Genomic DNA, 19,212 nt, shown 5'->3' on the forward strand with positions numbered 1-19,212 from the left:
TTTCTGGCAATTCAGTTCTTACAGAACTTTAGTGGGTGGCCTCTCCTTTTTGCTTCTAAGGGTGCCATGTTGTTGTTGCTATTGTTTTACTGTTGTGATAACCTTTTTCCTCCTTTTTTTTACTTTTGGTATTTTTTTCTTTTGACATAATTACAGATTTAGAGAAAGCTACAAGAATAGTACAAAGAATTTCTGTATCCCCTTTACTCAGATTCCCCAAATGTTAACATTTTTTTCACATTTGCTTTTTTTAATAAGTTGTTTTTGTTTTTGTTTTTAAATTTTATTTATTTATTTATTTATTTTTGGCTGTGTTGGGTCTTCGTTGCTACACGTGGGCTTTCTCTAGTTGCAGCGAGTGGGGGCTTCTGTTCATTTTGGTGCGTGGGCTTCTCATTGCGGTGGCTTCTCTCATTGTGGAGCACAGGCTCTAGGTGTGTGGGCTCCAGAGCGCAGGCTCAGTATGTGTGGCATGTGGGATCCAGAGTGCAGGCTCAGTAGTTGTGGCACAGGGGCTTAGTTGCTCCGCGGCACGTGAGATCTTCCCGGACCAGGGCTCAAACCCATGTCCCCTACATTGACAGGCAGATTCTTAACCACTGTGCCACCAGGGAAGTCCATATGGGTTTTATTTGAACTCCAAGCTGTCACTGCCTTGGAGTTGGTAGATGGCCTAATACTATCTAAATGAGCACCAGGAAATGCACAGTCACTGGGATTCATATGTCAGTTTTTTTGGGCCATGCACCAAACAGGAAGAAAAAATGACCTCAGCCTAACCTCTCTTACTTTAGAGAGACTTTTTTCAATTAGGAATATAAGGAAGTGCTATTGAATGGAGTTTAGAAAATCAGACTTGGTTGTACCCTTAGAGAAATTTTGTTGGGGAAATTCTGAGAGCACTTTAAAATAAATGAACTCGGACTTCCCTGTTGGCGCAGTGGTTAAGAATCTGCCTGCCAATGCAGGAGACACGGGTTCGAGCCCTGGTCCGGGAAGATCCCACATGCCGCGGAGCGACTAAACCCATGTGCCACAACTACTGAGCCTGCGCTCTAGAGTCCACAAGCCACAACTACTGAGCCCATGTGCCATAACTACTGAAGCCCGTGTGCCTAGATCCCGTGCTCTGCAACAAGAGAAGCCACCGCAATAAGTCCGCACACTGCAACTAAGAATAGCCCCTGCTCACCGCAACTAGAGAAAGCCAGCGTGCGGCATCAAAGACCCAGCACAGCCAAATAAGTAAATAAATAAAATAAATTAAATGAACTAAGCATTTGACTTAAGAAACTAGGAAAAACATTAAACAAAATAATACCAAAAGGAGAAGGTAATTAATAAAAACAAAACTTTAATATACTATTGATGAATTGATGAACATGATGATTAAAACTAAATCATGGGTTCTTCAAAAAGGTGAACAGGGCTTCCCTGGTGGTGCAGTGGTTGAGAATCTGCCTGCCAATGCAGGGGACATGGGTTCGAGCCCTGGTCTGGGAGGATCCCGCATGCCGCGGAGCAACTGGGCCCGTGAGCCACAACTACTGAGCCTGCGTGTCTGGAGCTTGTGCTCCACAACAAGAGAGGCCGCGACAGTGAGAGGACCGAGCACTGCTATGAAAAGTGGCCCCCGCTCGCTGCAACTGGAGAAAGCCCGCGCGCAGAAACAAAGACCCAACACAGCCAAAAATAAATAAATAAATAAATAAAAATTTTAAAAAGGTGAACAAATAGACAAGACCCTGGCAAGGCTAAGGAAAATAAAGAGAAAAGAAAGAGAGAAGAGAAAGAAACAGCCATACAAATGAAATTAAAAGAATAAGAGACCTTTATTCAAATTTCATGCAAAACATTTTAAACTCTAAGTAAAATGGATGACTTTTAAATGACTAAAATTAACTCAAGGGCTTCCCTAGTGGCACAGTGGTTAAGAATCCGCCTGCCAGTGCTGGGGACACGGGTTCGAGCCCTGGTCCGGGAAGATACCACATGCTGCGGAGCAACTAAGCCCCTGCGCCACAACTACTGAGCCCGCACTCTAGAGCCCGAGAGCCACAACTACTGAAGCCCGCACGCCTAGAGCCCGTGCTCCGCAACAAAGAGAAGCCACCGCGATGAGAAGCCCACGCACTGCAACAAAGAGTAGCCCCCGTTCACCACGACTAGAAAAAGCCCGTGCACAGCAACAAAGACCCAACGCGGCCAAAAATAAATAAATTAATTAAATAAATAAATTTTAAAATAATAATAAAAAATAAAATGAACTCAAGAAAAGTAAGAATTCTGAATAGATGAATAACTACATAAGAAATTTAAAAGATTTTCAAATATCTATCATTAAAAAGCTTCCAGATCCAGATGATTTTATAAGCAAGTTCAGTTCCATGTTCAAAAAAAAAAGAAATCTAAGTTATTCGAAGTATTTTAGAGCATAGGAAAAAAAATGAAAGGGCTGCCAACTAGTTTTTCAAAGCTGGAATAAATCTACAACTTGATTTTTTTAAGTACTAAGACATCACCTATGAACACAGATGCAAAACTCATAAACAGAATAGCTGTTACAGGTTCGGGACACACTATCACAAAATTTGGCAACTCGGCGCACTGAATATTTTCAGCTGAAGGACTTTGAGAAACAACAGGTGTAGGAAGGGCTTTCTGAACTTCCCCTGAAGCAGGTCATCAGACCCTCATGTGAGAGGGGCCCTCCCTATATCCAGAGGAAAGGAGCATCCTTATTTCCAAAATGGAAGGACACTGACAAGAATCTGAACAAACAGGCCTAAGTTTCCCCCAAACTACCAATGTTTGTCCTTTCATATTCTTTGCATGACTTTCCACTCTAAATTAAACCACATCCCTTTTTGTCCTTTCATATTCTTTCCATGACTTTCCACTCTAAATTAAACCTAGTATAAAAACTCTCAGGTTGGACTTCCCGGGTGGCACAGTGGTTAAGAATCCTCCTGCCAATGCAGGGCACACGGGTTCAATCCCTGGTCCGGGAAGATCCCACATGCCACGGAGCAACTAAGCCCATGAGCCACAACTACTGAGCCTGCCCTCGAGAGCCCACAAGCCAGAACTACTGAAGTCCGCACACTTAGAGCCTGTGCTCCGCAACAAGAGAAGCCACGGCAATGAGAAGCCCATGCACCACAACAAAGGGTAGTCCCTGCTCGCCACTAGAGAAAGCCCACTCACAGCAATGAAGACACAACACAGCCAAAAATAACTAAATTAAAACAAAACTCTCAGGTTTAACCGTTTCTTTGGATCTTCATCTCCTTATGAAGCCTCCAGTGTTACATAAAACTTATACTGTGTTAAATAAATTTGTATTCTCTTCTCTTGTTAATCTGTGTTTTGTTACAGAGACTTAGCCAAGAACCAAAAAGGGCAGGAGGAAAAAATTACTCTTCCTCCCCTACATCAGCAAATCAAATTCAGCAGGTCAAGAAGGGTTTATTCCAAAATGGAGGAAGAGTTCAATCTTAGGAAATCTAGCATCAGAGCTGTTTACAATATGCATTAAAGAAAAAACTAACCTACCAAAAACAGATTTGCTAAATCTTAACACTCGTTTTTCTTTTTTATCGTTGGGTCTTCGTTGCTGCGCGCGGGCTTTCTCTAGTTGTGGCGAGTGGGGGCTACTGTTCGTTGTGGTGCGCGGGCTCGTTGTGGTGGCTTCTCTTGTTGTGGAGCACAGGCTCTAGGCATGCGGGCTTCAGTAGTTGTGGCATGTGGGATCTTCCTGGACCAGGGATCGAACCCGTGTCCCCTGCATTAGCAGGCAGATTCTTTATTCCTTATCCACTGTGCCACCAGGTTAGTCCTTAACACTCATTCTTGATGAAAGTGCTTAATAAAATTAAAATAGAAGAAAATTTCCCAAACATTTACAAATAATATTTATCAGAAGGAAACATTATATTCAAAAGTGAAAGTGCATTTCTTCAAAGAAGATATACAAAAGGACAGCAAGTATATGAAAAGATCATTTGTCCTTAAGGAAATGCAAATGAAAACCACAATGAGATACCACTTTGCATTCATTGGGATTGAGATATATATAAAAACAAACCAACAAAAACAGAAAATAATAAGTGTTGGAGAGGATGTGGAGGAATAGGAATGCTTATACATTTCTGGTAGGAATGTAAAATGTTGTAGCCCTTAGTTTTGGTGACTCCACAAAAGTTAAATCTAGAATTACTATATGACCCAGCAATTCTAAAGAGTTAAAAACAGATACTTAGAAGTAAGTCAGAAAGAGAAGGAGCAATACTGTATGCTAACACATATATATGGAATTTAAGAAAAAAACAATGTTATGAAGAACGTAGGGGTAAAACAGGAATAAAGACACAGACCTACAGGAGAACAGACTTGAGGATATGGGGAGGGGGAAGGGTGAGCTGTGATAGGGCGAGAGAGAGACATGGACATATATATACTAACAAACGTAAGGTAGATAGCCAGTGGGAAGCAGTCGCATGGCACAGGGATACCGGCTGGGTTCTTTGTGGCTGCCTGGAAGGGTAGGATAGGGAGGGTGGGAGGGAGGGAGACAAAGAGGGAAGAGATATGGGAACATATATGTATATGTATAACTGATTCACTCTGTTATAAAGCAGAAACTAACACACCATTGTAAAGCAATTATACCCCAATAAAGATGTTTAAAAAAAAACAACAGATACTTAAATATTTGTTAATGAATGTTCACAGCAGCACCATTCACAATAGCCAAGAGGTGGAAACCCCAAGTGCTCATCAACAGATGAATAAGCAAATTGTGGTGTATACCTCTGATAGAATATTATTCAGCCACAAAGAGGAATGAAGTACTGATACACGCTACTATTAGGATGAACCTTGAAAACATGCTAAGTGATAGAAGACAGACACAAAACACCTATACTGTATGATTACATGAAATATCCAAACTAGGTAAATACATAGAGATAGGAAGCCAACTGATGGTTACCAGAGGATGGGAGACAGGGAAGAATGAGAAGTGATTGCTTACTGAGTATGGGGTATTCTTCTGGGGTGATGAAAAAAGTTTTGAAACTAGACAGAGGTGGTGGTTGTGCAACATTGTGAATGCATTAAATGCCACTCAGTTGTACACTTTAAAATGGTTAATTGTATGGTATGTGAATTTCACCTCAATTAAAAAAACATACACAAACAACACTATACTGCATATTGTTTATGTATCTGTACAATGTTGTAACAATATAGAAACATGGACAGGGAGAACAAACAACAAATTCATGATACTGCTGCCTCTGGTATGGGTGATGGGGAGGACAACAGGACTAGAGGAAATAATTAGGGGACCTAAACAGTATTTGTTAAAGTAATCAACAGTATGCTTTTTAATAAAAATAAAGACAATCTGCAGTGAAAAGGAAGTGAAATTAATGTCAGAAACAAGAACGTTCAATCACCACTAGTTTTCACTATTTACTTTAATAATAATAAAATAGAGAAACCCCCAAAATAAGTGGTACAAACATTAGAAATTAAGTAAAGATTAATTTTATTGATACATTCTTTATAAATTGTATCTTATACCTAGAAAATAATTGGAAACACATACCTTTAGTATTCTAACTACTTTTATTGTTAACTCACATAGCCCTCACAACAACTCTGTGAGATAAGCACTATTATTATTAGATCTCCCTTTTATTTTATTTATTTATTTTCTTTTTTGGCTGCACCACGCGGCTTGCAGGATCTTAGTTCCCCAACCAGGGATTGACCAGGGTCCTCAGCAGAGAAAGTGAGGAGTCCTAACCACTGGACCACCAAGGAATTCCCTCATTATCTCCCTTTTAAAGGTAAGGAAGGGACTTCCCTCGTAGCACAGTGGTTAAGAATCCACCTGCCAATGCAGGGGACATGGATTTGATCCCTGGTCCGGGAAGATATCACATGCAGCAGAGCAACTAAGCCCGTGTGCCACAGCTACTGAAGCCTGCATGCCTAGAGCCCATGCTCCGCAACAAGAGAACCACCGCAATGAGAAGCCCGCGCAGCACAATGAAGAGTAGCCCCTGCTCACCACAACTAGACAAAGCCCGCGCACAGCAACAAAGACCCAACGCAGCCAAAAATAAATAAAATTTAAAAAGTAAATAAATAAAATAAAGGTAAGGAAGCTGAGGCTCAGAAGTGAAGTAGGTCACAGATAATTCAATGGCGATTTTGGGAAATAAACATAGGCGGCATGTGCTCTTGTCCATTATACTATCTTATCAATCCAAGAGATTTGGCTATAAAATTATTAGAACTATTCAGAGTTTAGCAAGGTAGCTGGATAATATAAAAATCAATAATTTCTTTTATATCAACAATAAATTGTTTAAAAAGACAATTCAAACGTCTTTCAAAATAGCAGCCAAAAATTTTAAATACCTATGAATATATTCAAAAAGAAAGGAACCAAAATCCAGAAGAAAAACACTGTAAGACTTACTTAAGGGCATAACAGAAGACTCCAAAAAATGGAAAATCATACCACATTCCTGGGTGGGAAGAATCTTGTGAACTTGTCAATACTTCCCAAGTTTAAAAATATAAAGAAAATGCATAAACAACAAGGATTTACTGCATAGCACAGGGGACTATATTCAATATCTTGTATTAACCTATAATGCTTCATCAAAATTTAAAAATGTTTATGCTTCAAAGGACACCATCAAGAAAGTGAAAAGGGGGACTTCCCTGGAGGTCTAGTGGTTAAGACTCCATGCTGCCAATATAGGGGGTGAGGGTTCGATCTCTGGTCAGGGAACTAAGATCCCACGTGCTGTGTGGCCATAAAACAAAATTAAAAAAAAAAAAAAGTGAAAAGACAATCCACAGAATGGGAGAAAATGTTTGCAAGTCATTTATCTGAAGGGACTTGGATTCATAATAAATAATGAACTCTTACAATTTAAAAATTTATTTATTATTTTATTTAATTTATTTATTGTTTCTGGCTGCATTGGGTCTTCGCTGCTGCGCACAGGCTTTTCCCTGGTTGCGGCTAGTGGAGGCCACTCTTCATTGCAGTGCGCGGGCTTCTCATTGAGGTGGCCTCTCCCGTTGTGGACCACAGGCTCTAGGCGTGCGGGCTTCAGCAGTTGTGGCTCGTGGGCTCTAGAGAGCAGGCTCAGTAGTTGTGGCGCATGGGCCTAGTTGCTCCACGGCACGTGGGACCCTCCCAGACCAGGGCCCGACCCCGTGTTCCCTGCATTGGCAGGCAGATTCTGAACCACTGTGCCAACAGGGAAGCCCAAACTCTTACAATTTAACAATAAAAAGATAAATAACCCAATTTTAAAATGGGCAAAGGATTTGAGTAGGCATTTCTCCAAAGGAGATAAAGAAATGGCGAGTATCTATAAACAGGTGAGTGGATAAACAAATTGTGGTATATCCATACAATAGAATATTATTCGACCATAAAAAGGAATGAAGTACTGATACTTGCTACAACATGGATGAACCTTGAGAACATTATGTTAAGTGAAAGAAGCCAGACACAAAAGGTCACACATTCTGTGATTCCATTTACATGAACTGTCCAGAATAGGCAAATCCACAGAAACAGAAAGTAGATTAGTGGTTCCTGGTGGCCGGCGGGAGGGGAAAATGGGAAGTGACTGCTAACGAGAGCAGAGTTGCTTTTGGGATGATGAAAATGACCTGGAATTAGATCATGGTGATACTTGTACAACTTCGTAAATACACGAAAAACCAATGAACTGTACCTGTAAGATACTCTTTTAAAAAGAGTAAATTTTTACGGTATGTGAATTATAGCTCAATTTTTTTAAAAAAGGAAAAAAAGTAAACACAATGTAATTTTTGTCATAATCCCAACAACACTGTAGTTTGGGGAGACAACACAAAGGGAAAACAACGTTTTTTAATCTTAAATTCATTTGGAAAAATACACCTGTCAGAATAAGCAAAGAAATGTAGGTGTATCCACTTGCCCTAACAGATATTAAAGTAGGTGTAAAATTATTGTTATAAAAGCATTACAGCGGGCTTCCCTGGTGGTGCAGTGGTTGAGAGTCCGCCTGACGATGCAGGGGACGCGGGTTCGTGCCCCGGTCCGGGAAGATCCCACATGCCGCGGAGCGGCTGGGCCTGTGAGCCGTGGCCGCTGAGCCTGCGCGTCCGGAGCCTGTGCTCCGCAACGGGAGAGGCCACAACAGTGAAAGGCCCGCGTACCGTAAAAAAAAAAAAAGCATTACAGCAAAGGAAAAAGTAGACTCATGTAATAGAAAAGAATGCAGAAATATTATATATATAATTTCATATACGATAAAGGTGGCGTTTGTATGGGACATTTATTTACAAAATGCTGAAGGGAAAACACTATAAACTTGGCTTTTAAATGAACTTATATTCTGTTAATCCTATCAGAATGTACTTATTTGAAAAATAGCATTGTATTTTATTTACTCAGTCTAGAGACTCCTTGCTGCTCCAAGATACCCTGCATGTTGGAAATCTCTGGCTTTCAGAATCAACTCAGATTGCATCCAAGGGCATTCCGGATCCCGCCCCACTCTCGGACAGTTCAACCGTAAATAGGGAGAAAGCCGGAAAACGGTGTTTCATAACCTACGCTGGATCATTTCTCCTACCCTCACCCGCACGTTTAACTTCCGTTGCTTTCAAATACCTGCGTATAAGCTCCAAGTTGAGCACTATATCTTCTCCACCTCTGCTTATTTTACAACCCTATTCCGTGTATTTACCCGCAGGCCTACCCCCAACACATTGTAACTGCCAGAAAGGCAAGACCCGCGGCTTGCTCGTCTTTATATGCCCTGCTCTTAAAACAGCGCTAGGCGCCCAGAAATGAAAAAAAAAGAGAGAGAAATTCTTCGAATGACCTTTGGGACGAATCGTTTCTTTTTTCCTAAACAGGTAACTGAAACGTGAAGTTCGAAAAACTCGTGGGAAAGCGTTCTCCCAAGCAACAGGCTGGGACTCCACACGAACGTGACTGAAAATTAAACAGGAAAACCTGTTGAATTCTCTGACTCATGCGTATTGTCTTCTAGGCTACCAACTTGCCCACAACAAAGATGGATTCCCCTTGTCCCAATTCCTCCTAAATACCAGGTTTAGCAGCCATCTTTTTCAAGGGCAAGGCGCAAGCAGGAAGGTCACACCCTGTCTTACAGAACGCCAGACGCCTCGAAGTCAACGAGAGTCCAATCGGAATAGACGTTTACGCCGGAACCGCTTTGCCTCACGACCGGAAGAGGTTTTGCGTAAGGGCGTTGGGGCGGAAGTGACGGGAAGGTGGTAGCGGAGTAGTTGGCGGGTGGTTGATCAGAGCCGGTCGCCATGTCCGCGGGGAGCGCGACACATCCTGGAGCCGGCGGGTAAAGCTCCGCGGGAGAGGGCATCGCAGCGAGCATGGGGCGTAGGAGAGGCGGAGGGATCATGGGAAGCAGCGTATGGGCGGAGGGGCGCTTAGTTGGGAAGTGTACATATTGGAGGGCCGGACTCTTGAGAAGGGTGGTGAGCAGGCCCGGGGCCCCTGAAAAAGGCCAGCAGGGATCAGAAAGAGGAGGAAAGCACAGACTTCGGGAAGGACTAGACAAGGGGAAGGCGAAAACGAGGGCGTATAGGACAGAGTGGAATCTTTTGATGGGGGCGACGGAATAGAAAGGAAGGAGACCCTGGGAAAAGGTTGAAAGAAATATTTGGGAAAATGTTGCAATAGTTGTCTATTTAAGGAGAGATGGTAATTTCAGCTCCTATAGGAGATTCGAAGTTGCAGAGGGAACATGATAGAGGGAAAATGGGATGCTATGGCTTAGTAAGGGGAGAAAAATATAAATGAAAGGTTTGGTGGAGCCCAGTATTTTCCTTTTACTTCCGTAGGCGCCGCAGCAAATGGGACCAACCAGCTCCAGCCCCCCTTCTCTTTCTGCCACCAGCGACCCCAGGTGGGGAGGTTACCAGCGGTGGGGGAAGCCCTGGGGGCTCCACCGCTGCTCCCTCTGGAGCCTTGGATGCTGCTGCTGCTGTGGCTGCCAAGATCAATGCCATGCTTATGGCCAAAGGAAAGCTGAAACCAACTCAGAATGCTGCTGAGAAGGTATTTGAAGTTGAGGGGATTCTGCTAATTGCAATTTTAATGGGGGTTATTTTGGAATCTTGTAATTCTCAATAATTTGCATTTATGGAAGGAGAAAACAGCGATACAGTAATTTAAAGATTACTTAGTTTTGGAACATATTTGATGATATCTTGTCATTTGTTTTTAGGAGACAATTTTGATTGGGCTGATTACATTTATGGACCAAAAAGCTTGTTTTGTCTATGTTCACGTAGTTCAGCTTAAGTTCTGTATAGTCATCTAAAGCAATGATGTAATATGTTTTTTGATAATATGCACATTTTCCCTGAAGTCAAAAGAGAAATTCAGGTAAATCATGTGAGCTTTAAAATGTCACGTCTAATTAGAAGCTGTAGGTTCAGATTTCTGTATGGGTTGTTTTGCTGTTTTTGTACAAATTGAGGAAATTATTTGGTCATTTTATAAAATCCCTGTTATAATTAGAATCTTACAACTAGAATGGATCTGAACTTTGAAGCCTTTAATTTACCTTGCCATAGAATGCAAGAATCTTCCTACAGGATAAATGGTACAGTTCCGTTTGTATTGCTAGAATGCATGCTTTGCGCTTAAAAAATCCTTACAACAATTTTATGGAATGCAGTATCCTCACCACTTTATAGATAAGGAAAATTAGGTTCATGAATAGAAAGTAACTGTCCTAGATCTGTAAATGGTAGGCACAGATGTCTGACTTCAGAGTCACCTTGGACAATTGGGTGTTTAGCTTTTGTTTGAAAGCCTCTGGAGTTGGAGAATTAAGTGTGTTCCAAGACAGCCCATTCCACTGTAGTTATACTTTGAAAAAAATTATTTTGGCTTAAATTAAAATTGCCTTCCATGGTACCTGGGAAGAGATGAGTTCTGTGTTTGAAAATACAATTCATGTGAAGTGATAGATATGTTAATTAGTATGTTTGTGGTGATTATTTCACATTGTATACATATACCAAGACATAAAGTTGTACACTTTAAACATATGCTATTTTTGTCAGTTGTACCTCAGTAAAGCTGGGGGAAAAAAAGAAAGAAAATGCAATTCGTCGGCCTTCCAGTTTATCAGTAGATAACATCAACATCGTTTATCAGTAGGCACCTGTCTGGATGCTTTAATGTTCAAGTTCTGTGGATTTGGTGAAAACTTTTAGTGAATTGGAAGTTTGTTATTCATTGTATTTTTATGGTTTGAAAAGATCGTGTGAGTCAGTTGTCTCTTTCTAAGGTCTAGAAGGAAATACTAGAAGCACACTGACAGAATGGATACTTGAATGTTAAAATTCTTAATACAGATGTTAATTATTTAGACTCACTTTTTCTCTAAAAAGTAATCTCTAAAATGGTAATTGAACTCAACAGGAGGCAGCATGGTGCATAAATATTGGATTTAGAATCAGAATTCCTAGGTTTGAAACCCAGAATCCCCAGTTACTGGTTGTAAATTTTTTAAGATTTAGTTCCTTGGTCACGTTAGTCACATTTCAAGTGCTCGATAGACATGTGGGTAGTGGTACCCATATCAGACTGGCAAGTAGAAAACAGAAAGTTCTGTTGGACAACACTGATGTGTACCTTTAAAGGTGGCCATAAGGATTCAGTGAGATAAGATGTGTAAATGCATTCTGAAAGGGGCTAAACAAATGAAAAGAGATATTGTTGAGTTTGTTTAGTTTGCCTCCACATTTAGAAAATGTACCTAATGAACAAATAAATAATCTGTATTTTACCTTCCTTGTGCTGTCCAGGGTAACTAAAGGTTAGGGAAGGCCATCTTGAGGTTAAAATTTTTTCAGATAACACTCAGATCCAGCTATCTGGAGTTGCCTATAGTTTATTTTATTATTATTTTTTTGGCTGTGCTGCACAGCTTGTGGGATCTTAGTTCCCCAACCAGGGATTGAACCCGGGCCCTCAGTGAGAGCATGGAGTCCTAATCACTGGACCACCACGGGATTCCCTGTAGTTTCTTTTTCTTTTTTTTTCTTTTTTTTTTTAAATTGAAGTATAGTTGATTTACAATGTTGTGCTAATTTCTGCTGTACAGCATTTTTTTTTCCATTTTATTTTATTATTTTTTATTGAAGCATAGTTGATTTACAATATTGTGGATTTGTAGTTTGAGAGAAAACAGATCAGGTTTTAGTATCTTACTCGGCTTTTCATTCATTCTCTTTTGTTCTTAATAGAGAGTAAAGGGCTGTGAATTAGATACAATTTGAGGTCACTGTAAGGATGGAATTAGTTGAATTTGTTGTGTTGTGACTCTACCGTTGGCACAAAGGCAAATTCCCATTACACAAATGAGATGTATGAGTTGTTGGACTCATGTTGTGCATGGACTCTACCCTACCCTGTATTTTACTACACGTGTAGCTATCTAAGTGAGCAGTAAAGCATCATAACTTGGCCCTTTAATTTTCCTTTTGGAGATTGCAGCTTCTGTTCCATAATGTTTCTGTAATTATATGGTCATAAAAATGCACACACGGCCAAGGCTACAGAGAAATCTGATGATGGCCTTCAAGTAAATTGACTGTACTTGATGTCATTTTAGTGAGGTTTTGTTTGCTTTTTATTTCATTTATGAAGAATGACCAAGGAGTATTTCCAGGTGTGTTTGCAGGCAGGCAAGGGAACGGTAAGGAGGTGATGGCACTTGGGCAAGGGTAGTTTCAAATTGGACAACAAAGAGATATTTATTTCATCATATAAACTTTTTAATCTAATTTCTCTTTTTGTAGCTTCAAGCCCCTGGCAAAGGCCTAACTAGTAATAAAAGCAAGGATGACCTGGTGGTGGCTGAAGTGGAGATCAATGACGTGCCTCTCACGTGTAGGAACTTGCTGACCCGAGGACAGACTCAAGATGAGGTGTGGAGATGTTGGGCCTCTTTGGGGAAGGTGGTGGGTGGATGTTGTTTGAGAAAAACAAGGCCTTTAAACACAAACAGGAGTCAGATTTTTATTAGTGGATTTGGGTCGTCATCTGCGAAGTCAGGATTGGGTTTAACTGTGGAAGAACTTCTTAGTGAAGGTAAGGAAACATATATGGGTGAATTCCTTGAGTTAGTTTGAGAACAAAACAATGGAATCAAAGTTTCAGATAATAGGAGAGAACTCATTCCTGCCTATTGGTGGAGTGAATTAATGGGGAAAATCTATCCTGCTACCTGTCATTGAACTCAGTTGCCACATCATCTTTTTAATAGAATGTTTCCTTTTTAGATCAGCCGACTTAGTGGGGCTGCAGTGTCAACTCGAGGGAGGTTCATGACAACTGAGGAGAAGGCCAAAGTAGGACCAGGGTGTGTATGCATATCCTGTACTTTGGGGAAAGGTTGGACATAGGACTCACATTAGCTTCGTATTTTTCATTCGTAAGGAATATGTGTATATGTTTGGTTAGTAGCTATACACACACACATGCTTTATAGCAAAATTTGGGACGTCTCAAACAGATGTAAGTGTTAGCAGCTATTTTCTTTCCTCTTGCTCTTTGGTTTTTTTACTTCACAATTAATGCTTTTATTGGAGGAAATAAGTTACAGTAAAGTGTAAAAGAAGATAATAATTGTTAACGTTTAATGTATACGTTTCTAAACTTTTTCCCTATGGAAATATTTCCCCCAACAAATGGGTTCCTACTTTGTCATAATCTCCCTTTTAGAAAAATCCTTTTATCAAATTCCTTATTGCCTCTATGATGATTATAGGTTGTAGGTTATCCATGTAAAGGTTTCATCTCAGTTTCGTTACTTCCATTATTCAGTTTTTGAGGGCAGGTATTCTGGCAGTGCAACATTTTTCACATTGGTTTAAACTAAATATAATTAGGAGGCAAAATTTGCTCCCTACCCCAAACCAAGACTATATATATATATATATATATATATATTTTTTTTTTTTTTTTTTTTTTTTTTTTGTTTTTTGGGGCTCAGTGGCCATGGCTCACGGGCCCAGCCGCTCCGCGGCATGTGGGATCTTCCCGAAACGGGGCACAAACCCCCGTCTCCTGCATCGGCAGGCGGACTCTCAAGCACTGCGCCACCAGGGAAGCCCACCAAGACTATATTTTAACTTTGCATATGGAGGGTTGCTGTTTTGAAATTTTTAATCTTTAAACACAGTTATATTTTACCTACTGCTTTTTATTAACTCTATGGTTAGTGATCACTTTCTTCGTTATTATAATCACAATCTGAATCTAAGCCACTTTATGTTTAGAGTCTTCTCAGTTGGGTGTGGGCCTTTATTTTAATTTTATTTATTTATTTTATAAATTGATTGATTGGCTGTGTTGGGTCTTTGTTGCTGCGCATGGGCTTTCTCTAGTTGTGGTGAGTGGGGGCTACTCTTCGTTGTGGTGCACGGGCTTCTCATTGTGGTGGCTTCTCTTGTTGCAGAGCACAGGCTCTAGGCGCACGGGCCTCAGTAGTTGTGGCTCGCGGGCTCTAGAGCACAGGCTCAGTGGTGCATGGGCTTAGTTGCTCCGTGGCATGTGGGATCTTCCTGGACCAGGGCTCGAACCTGTGTCCCCTGCATTGGCAGGCAGATTCTTAACCACTGTGCCATCAGGGAAGTCCTGGGTGCGAGCTTTTAAAGAAATGTATCTAATGCCACCATCACTCTTGTCTCATTAGTTTGGATAGCCAAGAGCACGTTTGTCTGTAACTTATTAGACAGCCAACAAAAAAGAATTGTCTTCTCAAACATTGGGTTATCCAGTTGACTGGAGACTAATGTTCATGAGCCCAAAAGAGCATATTTGATCCCTGTGTGGGCCCATTAACTTTAAGCAACCAACAAAGTTTATTCATTCCCCAGCTGTAAAACCATGTTTTTAGAAATTAACTAGCAACAGCCATTTTCGTGTATATAGTCTCTTTTACTTATTTGGAAACTTGGTGAAACATTACAAATTAGATTTGGTGGCCCATTTGGCTCCTTTGTTTGTGACCAGTTTGGGATTATCATTTTATATTTCTCTTTATAGGGATCGTCCATTATATCTTCATGTTCAGGGCCAGACACGGGAATTAGTGGACAGTAAGTAATGTTTTTGGCTCACCTACTGTTTTTTGTGAAGGGCAAAGTATTATATGTAATAAGTTGGCAAACTGTTTGTTCCTGATGGCTGTTCTAACTCTTCTTGATGAACTAGTCATGAATGTGCTTGGGGAATCTATAAAACGGATTAAAACATTAGTAATTGAGCATTGGCCTGTGTTTACCATTGGATACTAGTCAGTTCGTTCATTTCTTTAGTATAGTATCTTACTATCTGTGTTTTTCCCTAGGAGCTGTAAACCGAATCAAAGAAATTATTACCAATGGGGTGGTCAAAGCCGCAACAGGGACAAGTCCAACTTTTAATGGTGCGACAGTCACTGTCTATCACCAGCCAGCGCCCATTGCACAGCTGTCTCCAGCTGTTAGCCAGAAGCCTCCCTTCCAGTCAGGGGTATGTTTTGTGGAATGATCAGTAACAGTGTTATCATTTCTGTAAAAATGATACATGCCAAATACTACAGAAAGTATGAAGAAAAACCTGAAATTCCAATCTGAAAGTTACCGCCATTGATATCCTATTAATGGACCATTTAGGTTTCTGAGGGGTAGTGAACTTCTGAACATACATCTCTTTATACTGACGCATTCTAGAAAAGGGATTGATAGATCAAATCAGGGAAGTCCTGGGTGCGAGCTTTTAAAGAAATGTATCTAATGCCACCATCACTCTTGTCTCATTAGTTTGGATAGCCAAGAGCACGTTTGTCTGTAACTTATTAGACAGCCAACAAAAAAGAATTGTCTTCTCAAACATTGGGTTATCCAGTTGACTGGAGACTAATGTTCATGAGCCCAAAAGAGCATATTTGATCCCTGTGTGGGCCCATTAACTTTAAGCAACCAACAAAGTTTATTCATTCCCCAGCTGTAAAACCATGTTTTTAGAAATTAACTAGCAACAGCCATTTTCGTGTATATAGTCTCTTTTACTTATTTGGAAACTTGGTGAAACATTACAAATTAGATTTGGTGGCCCATTTGGCTCCTTTGTTTGTGACCAGTTTGGGATTATCATTTTATATTTCTCTTTATAGGGATCGTCCATTATATCTTCATGTTCAGGGCCAGACACGGGAATTAGTGGACAGTAAGTAATGTTTTTGGCTCACCTACTGTTTTTTGTGAAGGGCAAAGTATTATATGTAATAAGTTGGCAAACTGTTTGTTCCTGATGGCTGTTCTAACTCTTCTTGATGAACTAGTCATGAATGTGCTTGGGGAATCTATAAAACGGATTAAAACATTAGTAATTGAGCATTGGCCTGTGTTTACCATTGGATACTAGTCAGTTCGTTCATTTCTTTAGTATAGTATCTTACTATCTGTGTTTTTCCCTAGGAGCTGTAAACCGAATCAAAGAAATTATTACCAATGGGGTGGTCAAAGCCGCAACAGGGACAAGTCCAACTTTTAATGGTGCGACAGTCACTGTCTATCACCAGCCAGCGCCCATTGCACAGCTGTCTCCAGCTGTTAGCCAGAAGCCTCCCTTCCAGTCAGGGGTATGTTTTGTGGAATGATCAGTAACAGTGTTATCATTTCTGTAAAAATGATACATGCCAAATACTACAGAAAGTATGAAGAAAAACCTGAAATTCCAATCTGAAAGTTACCGCCATTGATATCCTATTAATGGACCATTTAGGTTTCTGAGGGGTAGTGAACTTCTGAACATACATCTCTTTATACTGACGCATTCTAGAAAAGGGATTGATAGATCAAAGAGTACACATGTTGTACATTTTGAAGTTAGTGGTTTGATTTAAATTTGTAAACTTGATGGCAACTGGAGGACTAAGAAGGCTGAGTCTGATGAAGCAAGACTCTGCTGATACAATCCTCCTAGAAAAAAGGGTTGGAGAGAGCAGCCCTTATTGGAGAACATCCCAGGGCTGACTGTACTACCCAACATTTTAGCCCAGTTTTACAGTAGACTGTCTTTGCTGTTTCTTGTTAACTTACATCAGTTGGGGTAAATAGGTATGCTTACTCAGTGTTGAATCTTGGGTTTTCACCTCTTAAATAGATTTCACTGAACAGAGTAAGGTGTTAATGTTGTAGGTATATACATGGAATATGTAGTTTGCATTTAAATTAAGCTACTTGATAGGGTTTATTTTTTAGGCTCATGGTAGAAATTATAGGGGGGTGTTTATTCTGGAAGTGATTGAAAGTATCTGGAGGATTAAAGTATTTTGCATAATAATTTTCAAGATTAGGTTTTAATTATGTATTCTCTGTTTAATTTGAGGTATTCTATTCTTCTACAGATGCATTATGTTCAAGATAAATTATTCGTGGGTCTAGAACATGCTGTGCCCACTTTTAACGTCAAGGAGAAAGTGGAAGGTCCAGGCTGCTCCTATTTGCAGCACATTCAGATTGAAACGGGTGCCAAAGTCTTCCTGCGAGGGAAAGGTTCAGGCTGCATTGAGCCAGCATCTGGCCGAGAAGCTTTTGAACCTATGTACATTTACATCAGGTATGGATGGATGGGGCTGAAGATATTTGGATACTTGTCAGCTGATCAGTACAGGCAGGAATGATTCAAAAGGAGCAAGAGAAAATGGGCTTAATAATAACATAAGGAACTTAAGTAAATATAGCAGTAATCACTTTGTAATTAGTTAATAAAAACTGAATTAAGAGGTGGAATTGTTTTTTTTAGTATTCAAATGCTTGGGTTTTATAAGGGTCTGTGATCATAAAATGAGCTGTGATAAGCCTAAAATAACTTTCATTTAAACCTATGAGAGTATTAATACATCTTATAGTAATTTTAATGACCTTCAAATATCTTTTCTTTATATCTCAGAGAAGGAGACCCATAACATTTGGGTAACGATATTAGTTATATCTTGAAGGGCTTAAATGACTTAATTTTTGTGTTCCTATTTCGTGATTTTCAGAAACTTAGATTTGTGCTATATTGATTATATTACATTTATAAAACAGCATACAAAGTGGAAGCAGAATTCTGTATCTTTTCTTTTTCTCCCCTTCAAATTTTTTGGTTCTTATGTCTTTGCAGTCATCCCAAACCAGAAGGCCTGGCTGCTGCCAAGAAGCTCTGTGAGAATCTCTTGCAAACAGTGAGTTGTATTTATCTGTCTGAAACTCATCTAGGAGATCTACTGCCATTTTGGACTGTGTGTCTTAGCTATTTTTCTACCTGTATTAGTTTCTTAGGCCTACCATATCAAATTACCACAAACTGGGTGACTTAAAACAACAGACATTTATTCTCTCGTAGTTCAGGAAGCCAGAAGTCCAAAATCAAGGTGTGGGCAGGGTGGTTCCTTCTGAATGCTCTGAGGGAGAATCCATCCCATTCCTCTCTGCTAGCTTCTTATGATTACCTGCAGTCCTTGGCATTCTTTGCCTTGTGTCAGCATAACTCTGCCTCCATCTTCACCTGGCCTTCTTCCCTGTATCTCTGTGTCTATCTCTTCTTGTAAGGATAACCGTCATTGGTTTTAGGGCCCACCCTAATCCAGTGTGACTGCATCTTAATGATCTCCATCTGCAAAACCTTGTTTCCAATTGAGGTCATATTCCAAGGTTCTGGGCAGACAAGAATTTGGTGGTTGGTGGGAACAACACTATTCAAACCTCTACACTGTTCTGGCAACTAATATTCTCTATAAGGAAGTCAAACTCCCCTAGCCAGGGTCACAGTTGGCTTGCATTTCTTCTTCAGGAGCTATTTCAGTATGAAGTTTCTAGTATATAGAGTCATAAAATCTCATTGTTGTCAGTTATTTAAATACTACTATTAATCCCGGTCAAGTTGTTTATGACGCACATTCCAAATTTAATAGTAGCTTTAGCTAAAGTAAGGGTGGAGCTATAATAATTTAAAACCAATTAGCAATGCCTTTGGGATAATTGGTTTAATTATCCATTCTTTTTATTCTGTAATCAAATAACCAGAAGTTAAACCATAGGGCTGGTTTTTTTTGTTTTGTCGTCCCCCCCCCCCCCCCC

The 19,212-nt window shown here is 40.2% G+C and overlaps 1 protein-coding gene across 2 annotated transcripts in view; it reads left to right on the forward strand.

The window, feature by feature from the left end:
• The first annotated feature begins 9,354 nt into the window (after positions 1-9,354).
• Positions 9,355-19,212, forward strand: part of KHDC4 (KH domain containing 4, pre-mRNA splicing factor) — a 17,910-nt gene continuing 8,052 nt past the window's right edge. The window contains exons 1-8 of one of the 2 annotated variants that reach the window (XM_007457919.1): positions 9,355-9,416; positions 9,922-10,138; positions 12,898-13,026; positions 13,381-13,460; positions 15,149-15,201; positions 15,453-15,616; positions 17,496-17,707; positions 18,257-18,317. In XM_007457919.1, coding sequence (XP_007457981.1) covers positions 9,379-9,416; positions 9,922-10,138; positions 12,898-13,026; positions 13,381-13,460; positions 15,149-15,201; positions 15,453-15,616; positions 17,496-17,707; positions 18,257-18,317 — 954 coding nt within the window. In that variant the 5' untranslated portion in view covers positions 9,355-9,378. The remainder of the gene's footprint in view (positions 9,417-9,921; positions 10,139-12,897; positions 13,027-13,380; positions 13,461-15,148; positions 15,202-15,452; positions 15,617-17,495; positions 17,708-18,256; positions 18,318-19,212) is intronic. The other variant, XM_007457920.1, reaches the window with a different exon arrangement.

This window comes from Lipotes vexillifer, unplaced genomic scaffold, assembly GCF_000442215.2.
Source record: "Lipotes vexillifer unplaced genomic scaffold, Lipotes_vexillifer_v1.1 scaffold238, whole genome shotgun sequence".
NCBI lineage: Eukaryota > Metazoa > Chordata > Mammalia > Artiodactyla > Lipotidae > Lipotes > Lipotes vexillifer.